General features: G+C 46.5%; 1 protein-coding gene across 1 annotated transcript in view; it reads right to left on the reverse strand.

The window, feature by feature from the left end:
* PPIL2 (peptidylprolyl isomerase like 2) overlaps nucleotides 1-16,344 on the reverse strand; it is a 161,809-nt gene that overhangs the window by 112,257 nt on the left and 33,208 nt on the right. The window contains exon 6 of the mRNA XM_075898287.1: nucleotides 11,173-11,224. Coding sequence (XP_075754402.1) covers nucleotides 11,173-11,224 — 52 coding nt within the window. The remainder of the gene's footprint in view (nucleotides 1-11,172; nucleotides 11,225-16,344) is intronic.

Consider the following 16,344-nt stretch of genomic DNA (forward strand, 5'->3'; position numbering starts at 1 on the left):
ACCCCTGTGGAACCCCACTTATGCCCTGCCAGCAGGATTGTGAACCGTTAATAACCGCTCTCTGAGAACAGTTTTCCAGACAGTTATGCACCCACCTTCCAGTAGCCTCATCTAAGTTGTATTTGCCTAGTTTATAAGATCATGCGAGACCTTATCAAATGCCTTACTAAAGTCTAGGTATACCACGTCCACTGCTTCTTCCTTATCCACCAGACTTGTTATCCTATCAAAGAAAGCTATCAGATTGGTTTGACATGATTTGTTCTTTACAAATCCATGCTGGCTGTTACTTATCGCCTTATCATCTTCCAGGTATTTGCAGATGAATTCCTTAATTACTTGCTACATTATCTTTCCTGGCACTGAGGTTAAACTGAGTGGTCTGTAGTTTCCTGGGTTATTCTTATTTCCTTTTTTATAGATGGGCACTATATTTGCCCTTTTCCAGTCTTCTGGAATCTCTCCCAACTTCCATCATTTTTCAAAGATCATAGCTAAAGGCTCTATCAGCCCCTTGAGTTTTCTAGGATGCATTTCATCAGGCCGTAGTGACTAGAAGACATCTAACTTTTCTAGGTGATTTTTAACTTGTTCTTTTTTTATTTTATCTTGTAAACTTATCCCATTCCCACTAATATTTATTATGCTAGGCATTCCTTCAACATTAGACTTCTTGGTGAAAATCAAAACAAACAAGTCATTAAGCACCTCTTCCATTTCCAAGTTTCCTGTTACTGTTTCTCCCTCCTCACTGAGCAATGGGCCTACCCTGTTTAGTCTTCCTCTTGCTTCTAACAAATTTATAGAAAGTCTTCTTGCTTCCATTTATGCCTGTAGATAGTTTGAGCTCGTTTTGTGCCTTTGCCTTTCTAATCTTACCCCTGCATGCCTATATTGTTTGCTTATATTCATCCCGTATTTGTCCTAGTTTCCATGTTTATGACTCCTTTTTGATTTTGAAATCATGTAAGATTTAAATTATTAAACAGATCAAGAATTTTTACTTTCGCATGTTAGCTTATCAAACTTAAGTTTAAATAAAGTAATACATTAATTGATGTCCAACACAAAAGGTTTCAATATTTTCTTTATTTATGGCAGGTGTGGAGAACCTTTTTTTGGGGTGGAGACCACTAACCCACAGAAACATCAGTTGGAGACCACACAAAGAAGCAAAAATACTCCTCCAAAAAACCCCAACCCTCACTGATATGGCCCCAACTGAGACACTTTACTCCTCCGGCACTCCAGACTCAAAGGATGAGGGGAAGGGACAGGAAGGATTGAACTTCAGGACTTCCCATAGGCCAGATTGCCTTTTCTGGGGTTCCAGAAATAGTGCATTTTGTAGATTCCCATTAGCTCTGAGGTGGAGGGTATATTGTGTGGGGTAGGACTGCCAGTGAGTGGGATTGGGTTGCAGGATCTGGGTGGGAGGTGGGATGCAGAAGCAGTAGAAGGGAGTCGTGTTTGGCCAGGAGGAAAGGTGCAGGAGTAAGGGAGGGCGCAACATAGGGATCTTCAATATTGGTTAATTCAATAGTCAATTAACCTAAAGAATTCTTATCGGTTAATTGACTATTCTATAGTCCCCAGGCAGCCCCTCTCTGGGAGGGAGGGGTCTGAGCTCCCGGACCCAGCACGAGCTGGAACTGAGATGGGCTGCCTATCCTATATACTTTAAATGCAGAACTGTAATGGGGGTAGGTCAAAGACCCAGTCCAATCTGGGACTGAGCTGGGCTAATGGCCAGCCTGCTAAAAAATTTACTGGCTGGGGAGGTGGGGGGGGGGGGAGGGGAGAGAAGAGAATGCGTGTAATCTAAAGCATTAATCTATAAGCTTTTGCTTATCAGTTTTTCAACTATACTACTACATTCCTAATGCAGTGTGCAGTGAGGGGAGAGTGCAGAGCAATGGTGAATGTAGGAGGAGGATGGAAGTAGGTGTCAAGCCTGGGGGAGATACAGAAGCAAGGGGGGACGCAGGCAGGGGTGAGGGTGTCTGGCAAGGAAGGAGGATGTAGGAGCAAACTGGAGGTGCGGGATCTTGGCAGGGGGAGAGGAGGGAGATTGGGGTATGGAGGTCTGGGAATGAGGACTGGCCAATGGCAGCAGCTGGGAAAGCCCGCAGCTGGAACGACACTGCACTGCCGTTTCCCCAGCAACAGGGATATATGGTCAGTGTACACATCAGTGACTTTTTTTTTATGCTTCTCAGTTGTGTGCAGCCTTCAACTGATTTTTCTGTAGGTCAATAAACCCCAACCCAAAAAAGGTTCCTTGCCGTTAGCTGAAATAAGAACAGTTTTAGGGTAAATTTGCAATAAGCTTTAGTTATGCAATTCTTATTTTAAATTTGTAATTTATTTTGCTCTGTCTTCACTTGCAGCCACTTAAATCTCACTGTTTGTACTCAATAAAATTAATTTTCTTTACTACCAAGCCCAGTGTAAATAATTGTAGCTCATGTAACATGAGTTGCTCTGACGAGACAACATTTCACAATAGATGAGACTCTTTTCCTTGCAGTATAACTGGTTCTGAGGAGCAACCTCGTTATATAAGTGTTGGTTCCTGCAGCTAACAAACAAAATCTCAGTCCTGACCAGCAATGTCAAGAGTGAAACCTCCTTCAAAAGAAGAGGCATTATTCTAGTTACAGATTTACACTCTAAAAAGTGAGGAAGCTCTACCATGCAGTTCCAGCCCCAGTCTTAATTCCCCATAACCTCATGTCCTCAATTCCACACACAAATCAGAGATCTTCTTTTGTTCTTACCACTCTCTCATTAAGAGTGGAACTAGGGTTACCAGACATCCATTTTTTACTGCAATGTCTGGTCTAAAAGGGACCCTGGTAGCTCTGGTTGGCACTATTAAAAATCCAGTCAGCAGCAGAGTGGCGGCCTTGGCCTAAGGCAGATGGGCCTCCACACAGCTTCTGGAAATAGTCACCAGGTTCCTACAGACCCTAGTCTCAGGTGCAGCCAAGGAAGCTCTGTGTGCTACACTCACTTCCACAGGCCCAAGCCAGGCAGCTCCCACTGACTGAGAGCCGTGGGAGCAGTACCTGCAGGCAAAAGGGCAGTATGCAGAGCTTTCCTGGCCACCTACGATTCGCCTAGGGGAACAGAGACTTGCCAGACACTTCCTGTGAGTCAAGGTATGTGCCACCGGGCCTCTGCATACCCATCCCTCTCTGCAGCCTATCCCTTTTCCCCAGCCTCAATTCCTCTCCCAACCCAAATTGCTTTTTGGAGCTTGCTCCCACACACCTCAACCCCTGCTGCAGCCCAGAGTCCCCTCCTATGCACCAAACCCTTCATCCACAGCCCCATCCCAAGAGCCCAGACACCTAGCTGGAGCCCACACCCCCTCCTGCACTACAAACTCCTCTGCCCTCTCCTGCACCCTAATCTTCTTACCTACCCCAGAGCCTGCATCACCATTTGGAGTCCTTACCCCACTCCCTGCATCCTATCACCCTTTCCCAGCCCACAATTTTTATTTTTATTTAAATTTATTATTTATCCTGAACCCCTCATTTCTGGCCCTACCAAGGGCAGATGCCCCTCTGCATCAGCCTGTAGCCCAGTCCTGCACCCCAAACTCCTCCTCATACCTAGCCCCACCCCGGAACCCATATCCTCAACAAGAGTCCTCACTTCCGTCCAGCACCCCAATCCCTACCTCAACCGAGAGAAAATGAGTGAGGGTGGAGGAAAATGAGCAACAGAGGGAAAGAGTGTAGGGATGAGACCTGGAGGACAGGCAGCGCAGGAAGTAGTGCTCCCTGTAAACTGTACATTTGCATGGCCACTCCGGAGAGATTCATATGCCACCCAGCAGATTAGCAGAGTATCAAAAGCTGTTTTTTGTTTCTACTGGTGATGCACAATTCCACGTGCCTCTTGCCACATAAAAAAATGTAGTCTACACATGGATGGAAAAGATTAGAGGGAACATTGGCATGGAGATTTGGTTTTGTGTCATTAGAAAGTTGGAAAACTTAAATGGATCAGCCTGCCCCTCAGCAACCACCTACCCAAAAAGATTTAGTTGTCAATAGCCAAACCCCACAAGATTTTCAAGAGATATCAGTGATTTTGGGTGCCAAACCTAATACACCATATAAATGGGCCCAGTTGTTCCAACATGTACTCTCTGAAAATCAGGCCCACTAACACCCAAACACTGAAGCACACAGAATCACTAGTTATTTTTGAAATTGTGACCCTCTTCAACCGCTTCATCTGGGCAAAATCAGAGAGTGCAGCCAACCAGGCTCCAATATCAGACTGATTTCAGCATGCTGGACTTCTCAGTCAGGCTAGGACATAGTATGGAAATAATTTGGGTATGTTACCCACCAGCTCTGAGATTCTTGGGGAACCAGAACATGGTCACCTGTCAGCCTTGTGCTCTTGGGGAGCCAGGGAGTGACATTCATGGAAAATCATCCCCCTCCCTCACGACTCTGCTAGAATCAAAGACAAAGCAATGAAAAGGTCGGGGAAGACGCACCTAAACGGCTTCAGACAAGGGTGATACAATTAAGGAAACACCCCAGCATCATTTGCATTAAAGATGAACAGAGATATATCTCATTAGCATACAGAATGGAGAGCAGCTCTTCCAAGGCAGGAACTGCAGTGAACTATGGGATACCGAAAGCAGAGAAGCACTGCCTGATGGGAAATCCCTGCTCCAGGCCTGCTCACACCCAAATTAGTCATTATCAGACCAATTTTAGTAATGATCCTATTGACATCCAAAATACTGAAACTGCCTAATTGCATTGTGAGTTTGTTCAAGGAACATCATCCATAACCAGGGGTGATCAGTCTCTATTGTCTCTCCTCTTTCGCTTTGAACTATCCCTATAAAAACTCCTATCCTTGCCCCAAGAAAAACTGTTCTGATACCTGGACTTAAACTGCATCAGTTCCATTGAGACTTCTTCATCTCCTGTCTGATCATGCTGGGGGCTCTGTTCTGCTTGTCTCCTGCCCTCTGGACCCCCGGCTACCGTCATCACCTGGGAACCCCGATCAGTGCAAGCTCCATGGAGTGGTGAGGTTTCTCTCTCTCTCCCCCTCCAATCAACTATCTCTCTAAGCCAGTGTTTCCCAATTGGTGCTCCGCGGAACCCTGGGGTTCCACGGAGCAAAACGAGGGGTTCCGTGAGGAGCCAGCGATCCCCCTCCCCCTCTGAAAGAGAGAGAGAGCCAACTAGCCAGCAGAGGCATGGGTGGCGAGTTGTGTGGGCTTGTGGTGCCCATGCTCCCGCAATATCTGGTGCTGGAGCTGGTCCCGGCCCCCCACACGCACATCCTCCCAGCCCGGCCCCAGAGCGTCTCTCCCCCGTCCCCGGACCCGTCCCTGACGTGCGCAACCTTCCCTGAGCTCCCCCTGGCTGGCTGCTGCTGCCGTGCACAGCACGCTCAAACCAGCGGGTGGAGAGACGCCCAGACGTGACAATGTCACGGCCCGGGATTTAAAACTTGCTGGGCACTGTGATGCGCCGCGTGGCTGAGTTGCGGCTTCGGAGTCCGGGGACAGAGCACAGACTCCAGCCCCACAAAGTGGAAGGCAGAAGGTACGGGAGAGGGAGACAGAGAGGGAAAGGAAGGGGGAGGGGGAGGGGGAGGGAAGGGGCTTGTGCAGAGGGAAAGGGGAAGGGCTGGGAGAGGAAGGTGCTTGTGCGTGGGTGGAGGGGAAGGGGAAGGCACCAAAGGGACAGGGTAGAAGAGAGACAAATGCCAGGGGGCCAAGCACAATGAGGGAAAGGGCAGGAGGGGGGGGTGTCAGTGGGAGGGGGACAGGGTGATACTGGGAGGGGAGAAGGTAAGGGCATTGGGGGCTAGAAGGGTGAGAGGAGGTGCTGGGAGAAGGCTTGAAAGAAGGGGTGGGTATGAGGAAGGCTGGGATGGAACAAGTCATGTGAGAGAGCACAGGGATATGAGGGGAACGGGGGCAGAGGGTGGTGAGGGGTGGGCATTAGAGAAAAATGGAGCAAAGGGGGCAGGGGAAGTGAGGGAAGGGGGAGGCACCAGGAGGGTGCAGGGGTAAGAGAAGGTGCAGGTGCCAGGGGATTCTGGGCAGACACCTGCCCAGTGGAGGGACCACCATCAGAGGAGAGACGCAGGGCAGGTTTGTAGAGGGAGACGTTAGAAGAGGGGATGAGGAGGGGTAGCTCACATGATCAGAGTGGGGCTACTGGAGAAGTGGGCACAGGGAGGAGAGAAGGGCTGGTGGAGGGGGGCAGGTTGCAGGAGGGCTGAGGACAGTGAGAAGAGCAGGAGTCAGGACAGCAGAGGAGGGTGAGAAGTCGGGGGGCAGCAGGCACCAGGGGAGCTGACATGGCAGCAGAGGGAAAAGGTAGAGGTTTAAAAATATTTAACAACAACTTGGGTAGCACATCCAAACAAGCCACATGAACTCAATACTGGTGCACAACACAAAATTCATTTTGCTTATGTGAGGAAACTCTTAGGCTATGTCTAAACTGGTTGTTTCTTGTGCAAGAACACATCCACTCTTCCATGTGCGAGCTGTGCTTTTGCACAAGAGCATCTATGGCAGTGTGGACACTCTCTCGCCCAAGAGAGTGCCGATGGCCATTTTAGCCATAGGGCTTTCTTGCTCAAGAAATTCATGTTGCCTGTCTACACTGGCCTCTTGCGCAAGAACAGTTGCTCAAAAGGGCTTATTCCTGAGTGGGAGCATCGTAGTTCTCGCGGAAGAAGCCCTGATTTCATACATGAGAATGTCAGTGTACTTGCGCAAGAACACACGGCCAGTGTAGACAGGCAGCAAATTTTTGCGCAAGAGTGGCCGCTTTGGCACAAGATCGTGCCAGTGTAGACACAGCCACAGGGAGGGAGGAAGGCAGGGGCAGGGAATCAGCACTGGCTCAGAATGTCTACATGGTTTGGGGGAAGGTGCAGGGAAATTGAGCTCAGCTGGGTTGCAGAGTGGGGAGGTCTGGGGAGCTGGGCTGGGCGGTGGGGTGGGGTTGGGTGTGTGTGTGTGTGTGGAGCTCAGTTTGACTGCAGGAGGAGGGAGGTACCGGGAACCAGGGCTAGACTCAAGGGGAGGAAGGTACAGGGAATCGGCTCTTGGCTCAGCAGTTTTGTGGGGCTTGGAGGAGGTGCAGGGAAACGGGGATCAGCTGTGCTGTGGGGGTGGCATGCAGGGAACCAGTGCAGGGCTCAGCTGGGCTGAGGTGGATGGGGGAGGGCATACAGAACAGATGGGCAGCTCAGCTGGGCTGTGAGGGGCTGCAGGGAACTGGTGCTGCACTCCCTTGGATTGTGAGGGATGGTTTTGGGGGAAGTGCAGGGAACCAGCAGCGGTGGGCAGCTTAGTTCGGTTGCAGGGGTAGAGGTGCAAAGATGCCTAGTGGGGAAGGAGGGAGGAGGACCAGGAGCCCTGAAATGACCTCCCCTGGTCGAAAAATTTCTCATTTGGGACCAGTCCCGTCTAGAGGGTGCCAGATCAGGGAGGTCCAACTCCTACCCAAGTCCCCTCCTTGCACCCTCCCTCATAGCCAGACACCCTACATCCAGCCTGCTTCTGCATCCTACCTACCACCCAGACCTTGTCCCCTTCCGCCCCCAGCTCCCTCCCAGATCCTGCACCCCATCCCTATCCCGCTCCTTGGCAACCCTGCCATCCACCCTAGCACCGCCCTGGCCCCAGCACCTTGCCTCACACCCCAGGACTCAGCACCACCCTGGCCCTGGCCCTGGCCCCAGCACCCTGCCATCCACGCTAGCATCCAGCAGCACCCTGTTCCTTGTCCTAGCACCCTGCCAGTCACCCTAGTGTCCAGCAGGACCATGTCCCTGACCCCAGCACCCTGCCACCTGTCTGTCCCAGCACCTTGCCCCAGCACCCCGCCACCTGAGCCAGCATCCTTCCACACAGCAGCACCCTCTCTCCAGCCACAGCACCCACTAGCACTCTGTCCCCTACCCCCACCAGCACATTTGGGACCACATTAGTGAGGCTTGGGGGTTTTGGGAGGAGCTTTTTTTTGGTTTTTTGCATCTCATTTGTGTGGCCCCCAACTGACTTTTCTGTGGGTCAGTGACCCTTGACTCAAAACAGGTTCCTCACCCCTCTCACATATAAAGACAAGGCTAAAACCTTTTGAGTCTGACAATATTTTATTTAAAAATGAAGCCAGGCCAACAAGCCCCGAATTGGGACCAAACCCCCATTTCACTGCAACATCATAACACTCCTGCACCACCTGACCCCAAATCTGAGCCTATCATACACTAGAACCCCCTGTCCTGAGCCTCTTACATCCCCACACTCCTGCATCCCCACATCCTCAGTCTTCTGCCACAACATTCCTCCACCATCCACACATCACAAATCTGTGTCCTGAGCCCATCATACTCACAAACCTCTTGCCCTGAGTCCCTCACATATCCAACCAAACTCCTGCACCCTCACATCCACAAGCCCTGGCTTGCTCAGCACCCCAACCTTCCACCTGAGCCCAACACTCCCCAGCCTAGAGCCCCCTCCCTGAGTCAACAGCCCCTTCTCCTGCATCCAAATTCCCTCCCAGAGCTTGTACTTCTCACCCCTTCCCACACCCAAATCCCTCATTCCCACCCCACATCTCACTCTCACTAGGTTGAGACAGGTATAAGGGCTGGGTGATGGAGAGGAGGGGAACAGAGAGGATGAGGCCTCACAGAAGGGAGATGGGGGGGTCTTGGGAAAGGGATGTAAATTTCATGAATTGGTGGGTCCCTCTCTCCTCCCCCACCCCACCCACACCCCTTTTTTTTTTTTTTTTTTTGGCGCTTGACAAATCTAGGGGTTCCTTGAAGTTTTGAAAAGCTGAAAAGGGTTCCTCAGCCAAATAAAATTAGGAAACACTGCTCTAAGCATAGCCTTCTGACCCTGCCCTATGTAAACTGTTATATGGTTACTTAATATTTGTAATCAGTTTCAATTTAGATTTAATATTGTAACTGTTAGATTTAATATTGTAACTTTTTGATATCTATTCACTACTCAGAAATAAATAACTTTCATTGTTAAGCTGGTTGCTTCTCTCTCTTTCTTTCTCTTTTGCTCACTCTTCCTTAAGGGGTGTTGTTTTGGCTTTCCCATTCACTCTGCAACAACACTTCGTGTACCCAAGCTAAAGATCCCTGTAGTGCCCAAAATCCTGTGGGGTTTGCTCATTGTGTGGTTTACCAGTGAATGACTGTGGTGTGAAAGTGGAGATAGGGGGTGCTGAACCTGGGGGCTTATGAGGATGGCAGCTTAAAGTGCTGTTTAATCCAGCCCATGGAGTCCAAAGGCACATGAGGATGCAGTGTGGCATTGCTGTGAAACCCAGCCAGCTGAGTCCAGGGACATATGAGGGGGTCAGCTTGTGAGTGCTGATTACCCAGTCCCCTCAGACGTGCTCTGTTAGTGGGTGTGAGTGTCGGTGTGTGTTGCTAAGGTGGTAAGAACCCCAACCTGAGGAACCTAGTTCCTGCAGGAGAGCTCCAGTGGGAGGAGGAATTGGCAGCAGGGAGAATTCAGCTCCATATGAGAGCACAAGTAGCACAAACAGCACACGGATGGGAAAGGTTAACCTTTCCCCAGTCCCATACGAGTAACCCTGATAAATGAGCATACCCCAGAGTACTGGGCAAATCAAATAACAGTGATGAACAGCCTCAGATAGCCAGGGACAGAGACATATAAAGGTATAAAGGGAAAGCTCTCCTTCACTGCTTATTCTAAGGATAAAGAACCTAGCTCTATATACTATGCCAATTCAGTTATAGCCATTCTCCTGATGTATGATGCACATTATTATATAGCCTGGACCTTTGAGAATATTCTAATCTTTGTCTGTACAAATTAATTCATTTGAAAAAGGTTAAATTACAATATTCATAATGAGGTTTAGAAACAAACTAAGTTCCAGCATATCTCATGTATTTTGGCCCTGGAGGAATGCATTCATTTCAAGGACAATTTTTTGAAAGCAATTTTATTGAACTCCGGGAGAGCAAAAGCTCATGATACCATCTACATGTTCTGTGAGTCTATAAAGTGCTACCAGACCATTTGCTGTTTTTGACTTATTCTTCTGTCACTTTACTCAAATTTCAGCCTGCACTTTTTGTAGTATTTAAATAAAAATTAACCTTTGGGTTGAAATCAATTGGAATCCAAAGGACACTGTTTTGAAAACAGTTGTTATGTAGAGAAAAATAGAGTTAATTGTGAAATGGATACTGCTGTAATTGATGCAACAAGTGTTGATTTACCAGTTGAGGTCTGGTGAAGACATACTAAACTGATGGGAGAGCACTCACCTCTCAATTTCTGTCCTCCACCTCTCCAAGGAGCATAAAGGAAGTCGACGGGAGCCAATGTCCCATCAACACAGTGCAGTGACGATACTGCAGTAAAAAGATCTCAGTGTGTGGACTATATTGGCTATGCTAATTTACATAGCTGAAGTGAGTATCTTAAACCCCGCCACCAGTGTGGACCAGGTCACAATGAGCTCCATCAGCTTCTTAATGACAGACTTTCTTTTTCACACTATTACTATATCATTAGCAAAGGCAGCATCTCCCTTTCATCTGGTCTTTTAAAAGCCAGACATAATTCTACTGAATTAATTGGGAAGCTGAAGAATAACTAGCAAGGAAAAATAAACATCTTTTCCAGGCTAATGTGCTCAGAATTCTGCTGAAACATAACATGACAATATGAAGACTTTATTCTTTTATATTCTGTTACACGTTATCTTGGTTTACTAAAGTAAGCCAGAATGAAAGGGCTCAGATTCCTGTAGTAAATTGGTTGTAACAGTTATGGGTATTGGCTAAAGATATCATGCAACTGCACCCCGCCCTCTGAAACTCTCACCCCCATCAAGGAGTATCTTGCTTGGCAAGCAGTTACAAAATGAAATAGGATTGCCTGCGGAAAAATAAAACTACTCAACATAAGGGTGGCAGAAATGGGGCCTTAATGAAGAACATGTTGATTGCAACAATCAGAGGCAGAGTTTGAAAATAAAATTATGATCACACATGGAAAGTAACACAAGTTACTTGAGTACATGAACCTACAGCTGTAAGAGAATCCTGATTTCCAAAGTGTTCAAAAAAAATGTACCAACTCACCTTCATTGTTTTTAGCGAAGTTTAGTTTGATGAGAGATTTGGCATCTAGTTTCTAAGGGATAAAATATGGAAAAATTAATCATGGTTATCACTGACCTCAGAAGTAAGAGTACCATGGCATTAATAAAGCACGTTATTATTACACTGACTGCATCATCATTAATATTCAATCACTGTTATTTTATCACATTAACCCTCAGAAAACACTCTCATTAGCCTTGAGAATAGGGAGGCACATTATTGTATTGTAGCTTGATACAGTATTGTCCCAATACAAATATAATAAACCTGAGATGAAATCATTCATTTTATACTTTGCTTCTACACAAATTAAAAAGGGGGTTAGAATGCAAAAATATGGGGTAATAACTTGCAGCAAATAATATACTAAAGGCTATTCTTGTGATTAAAAGTTACAACTCTGAAAGGCATTTGTAGCAAGCAAATTATTTTTGGAATTACATTTATTATTTTTTGACCAAAGTAACTATTGTTTATCTTTTGTTTTAGCAGACTGTATGTTAACTCTCATGCTACCTAGCAAAACTTCAGAAGTAACAAAGAAGGTTGGTGTGTATTCCTTGGAAATATACATTTTTGGTTTTAAAATGTTTTAATGTAGCTGATATCAGAGCAAGAGAATTGGAGTTTAGGGAAAGACTAAATGGGCGTAACAGAACTGATTAAATTACATTTCTTTTTTTTATTGCCTGATAAGAGTTTCAGGCCGTAACCCTGCAATTTGATCTGGGCAGATAGGCCAGATCAAAGTCCTATTGAAATCTGCAAGGGTGTACAGACTTCCAGCAGAAAGCTCCATTTATTTCAATAGGCCAGTGTTTGATCATTATACTTCAGTGCCCAATCCTGCACATGAATGCCTTCCTCTTTCAGGTACAGAGTACCCTCAAATTCCACTGACTACAATGGATGGAGGGTGCCTTGTAGCCTTTACAAGCCTAAGAATTTAGACAAGAATGACTATTGGTAATGCAACTCAAACTAAAACTGCCATCTCCCAAAATTTGCAGAATGTCATGCATACCAATACAATGTATTATGGTGGACCACAGGTTGGTCAGCTCAGAAATCATAACTAGATTGAGGAACAAACAGGCTATCAGAAAAATTGAATCAGTTCCAGTTTTCCTGCAAGAAGCTTCTTCAACAAAGGGGTTTAAAAAAAAAACCCCACACCTAATCCTCTTTTCAGATAATCACTTAGTCAACAAATGCAATAAACAAAGGAAGCAGGGAGCTATATTTCTCCTTTTATCCCTGGACAAGTCTCTACCTGTTACTGTTTGGAGATCTTTACAAGCATTGTGCAGAGACTTATTGGATCAATTGAGATGATGCGTAGTAGTGACTTTTTGTGTAATCACATGACCATTTTAAAATGTCTAATCAACATTTGTGTTCCTTGATCATAAAACTACAAGATTGGACATCTGGCTCATTCTTCTATGACAGCTGGGCTCTCTTTATTTGTATGAGGGTGCCTCAAATTGTTTTGTCAAGTGGCAGCATTAATTAGCTGTCACAAGATAACCATCTGCCTTGTTTACTAGCAAGGAGAACAAGAAAAAGGGAAGGAACATGCTAGTTTATTAAGTGTTGTCTCTGGTCCAGTAATTGACAGAGGCAACTCCAATATGGAGGTTCTTGGGATGTGATCCTCAGGTGAGATCCTCTGCAGAAAGGCACAGTAATAGCAAGGGGAAAGTACTGCATGTCTAATCTAAAGCAGGATTTTTAACTAGGAAAGGGAAATTGCTGAGGAAACCGTGGGGGCACTACAGATCTGATAATATAAACTTAAATTATGTGTTTGGATGGCTTTGTCCTGCCTAGAGATATTTATTAATGCAAAACATATCCACAGAATGCATGCTCAATAGCACAACCCAAATGTTACATCGAAGGATGCTCTCCTTTATAGAGACCTCTTGAAATATTGAAAAATCTCAGTAAAGGTCAGATTAAAGAAGATTTAAAAGCGACACAGTCCCCTTCTACTCTCTAAAAAGGAAAGCAGGCTATATTTGAACAAAGCAAGGAACTGCAGCTCAAACAGAAGGAGCCCACAGACAGACAGCATACTCATGATTTAGAATCCAAGCTGTTGTGCTACACTGCATTTCTGCAGTATTTTGAATTTTCTAATTCCACCTAGAGTCAATCAGCACAAGCAAAAGTTGTAGCACATAATGTACTTGGACTAATCAAATTATGTCCTTACAAGCACTATCCTGGCCTCAGGCTCTTAACCAGTATCCCAGGAGACAGTTCAGCGCCACAGGTCACATCGTTTGGATAAGAGCACATAAATAATTTATTCTTGATAAAGGTTTCTTTGTTGCAAGACCTATTGTCAGTTTGCAAAAATAATACTACTTATAGCATTCACAAGTAATGTCTCCATTTGTAATATCAAGCCAAAAAGATGCGATTGACTTGAATGTATGCAACTGATCCAGCCGCACTAAATTGCAAAACCTCGGAATCAAGAAGAGACTAATTCACACAAGTTATATATTGCCCTCACAAAATCTATATTATAAGACTATTGTTACAGTTGACAAATCAAGCTCTCAAAAAAGTTATAAAATGCCAGATTTAAGGTGGCTTGTTCACTGGTTCTGTTTCAGTCTCCTCCCTACAGAATTCCTCATCTGATTTCAGCTCCTAGTCTTCCCCCCCATCTTCCTCCTACTCCCAGTTTCCTTGCCCAATCATTCCCAGTCTCCCCACACCATAACTCCTACTGCCAGTTTCCCCAACCTCCCTCCACTAGCTTTCAGTCCCAGTGACTACCCCATAAGCTTGCTGTCCCGATTTGTTCTACCCACAGGATCAGTTCTTGTCCCTTCTACATTCAAATTGGGTAGCTTCCTCCTCCACACTGCCTGGACCCAGCAGGGAGGCAGTGAGAGCACAAAAGAGACTCCCTGCCAGAACCTGATACAATCTATAGGACCCAGACCTAAAACTGAAGCTAGTCTGGCTTTGTTCTAGTGATGTAACAGCAAACAACTAAATGATTAACCAGTAAGTGGGTGCTTATTGGTTAACGTTATTGACTACATGCATCATTCTCCCCCCCTCCCATCCCGACTAATTTTTTAGCAGGCTGGTTGACAGGCTGGCTCAGTTCCAGCTCATGTTGGGACCCGACATCAACCCCCACACTGACTCTTTCTGCTTAAAATGCAAAACTGCAGTGGGGGTTGACGCCAGGTCTTGGCATAGGCTGGGACTGAGGCAGCCTGCCCACACACTGGCTCTTAGTGCTGGGACCTGGCATCAATCCCCACTGCAGCTCTGCAATACAAGTGCTTATACTGCAAAGCCGCAGCAGGGGTTGATGCGGGGTCCTGGCATGAGCCAGGACTGAGCCAGCTAGACTGCATGCCGGCTCTTAGTGCATCAATCCCTTCTAGAGCTCTGCACTACAAGCACTAAGAGCCGGTGTACAGGCAGGCTGGCTCAGTCCTGGCTCACGCCAGGATCTGCCTTCAACCCCCAGGCTGGCTCGGAGTGCTTACAGTGCACAGCTGCAGTGGGGGTTTATGCTGTGTCCCAGTGCTAGCCAGGACTGAGCCTGCCTGTCTGCCTATGCACTGGCTTCAACCCCCTCTGCAGCTCTGCAATACTCTGTAGTGCAGAGTAGTAGTTACTGGACCAGGCAGGTACCAGGACTGAGTTGTAGCAGTGCTACTCCTTATCGATTAATCATGTAGTGAACAACATTTTTGTCAACTACACAATTAATGAATTACAAACTTCTCAATATCCCCATTCTGTTCTGGGCTGGAGCATGTGTGCATGAACAAAATCTTTAGGAAATTCAGCCCCTAAAAATTTTTACCAAACTTTTTACAAAGTTTTGCAAGTTGGCCAAATTTGGGTGGCTTTTCAGTGGGAATGAAAAAGGCATATACAGGCAGTCCCCGGGTTACATGGATCCGACTTACATCGGATCCCTACTTACAAACGGGGTGAGGCAACCCCGCACTAGCTGCTTTTCCCCCTAGCAGACCAGGGAGACACGAAGCTAGCGCCCCCCCCCCCCAGCAGACCAGGGAGACGTGGAGTGGCTTTTCTCAGCAGACACCTCAGCTTGAGAATAAAGGACTGAGGGAAGTGAGGTGTGGGAGAATAAAACTGAGCTCTGGAGAAATGTTTGGTTAGAGTTTCCCCTACAATATGTACCAGTTCCGACTTACATACAAATTCAACTTAAGAACAAATCTACAGTCCCTATCTTGTACGTAACCCGGGGACTGCCTGTAGTTAACTCAAAGACCGCCCTCTGGCAAATTTCAAGACCTTCCCACAAAGCCTACAGGCAGTACAGTTGCCCAAAGAAAAAAAGTCACTTTTTTTTTTTTTTTTAAACAGAGGTAAAACAACATTTTCTACTAATTTCTTTGGAACAGCTGAGCCCACTTTGGTTAAAACCTTCACAAAATAAAATTCAGCATGAGGCAAATATTGTCAGGGAAAATTTCTACCCAAATGATGAATTTGGAAAGATTATAAGCAACTTTAAAAAAAGGGTCTTGTAATGGGAAGTGTTGGGAAATCTTGATACATAGTGATACTCATCTTGCCCATAATATTTGTGTGTGTATATAGACACACAAAAGATATGGTTTACATTGCATTGTAAACCCAGGTTGGGATTATCCACTCCTCCAAACCTGTTCTTTCCAAGCTTGAATTTAGGAATCCATAATGCATTGCTATAACTCATACCTGTACTCACAATATTCTACAGACACAATTTGATTCTGGGAGAGCATCCCAGGGTTCTTAGAACTCTTGCTAACTATATACCGTTATAACCAGGGCTCGCCAAGCCACGGCAAGCCCTTCTCGCCAGCCGCACAGTTCGGCACGCTGCGCATGTGCTGACTGTGCAGCGCCGGCTTCTAATCTACTCACCATGGGCGAGTAGATTACATTAACTGTCGAGCTCTAGTTATAACTATAAGCAGGGCTCGACAATTACAAGCCGGCACAGCTGCCAGTGCAGTCAGTGCATGCGCAGCACGGTCTGCGCATGCGCAGCATGCCGAACCGCATGGCTGGCGAGCGGGGCTCGCCGCTGCTTGGTGAGCCCTGACTATACCTATATAGATGCTCTACAGCAGGACTACCCAACTT

Source organism: Pelodiscus sinensis, chromosome 15 (genome assembly GCF_049634645.1).
Source record: "Pelodiscus sinensis isolate JC-2024 chromosome 15, ASM4963464v1, whole genome shotgun sequence".
Taxonomy (NCBI): Eukaryota; Metazoa; Chordata; order Testudines; family Trionychidae; genus Pelodiscus; species Pelodiscus sinensis.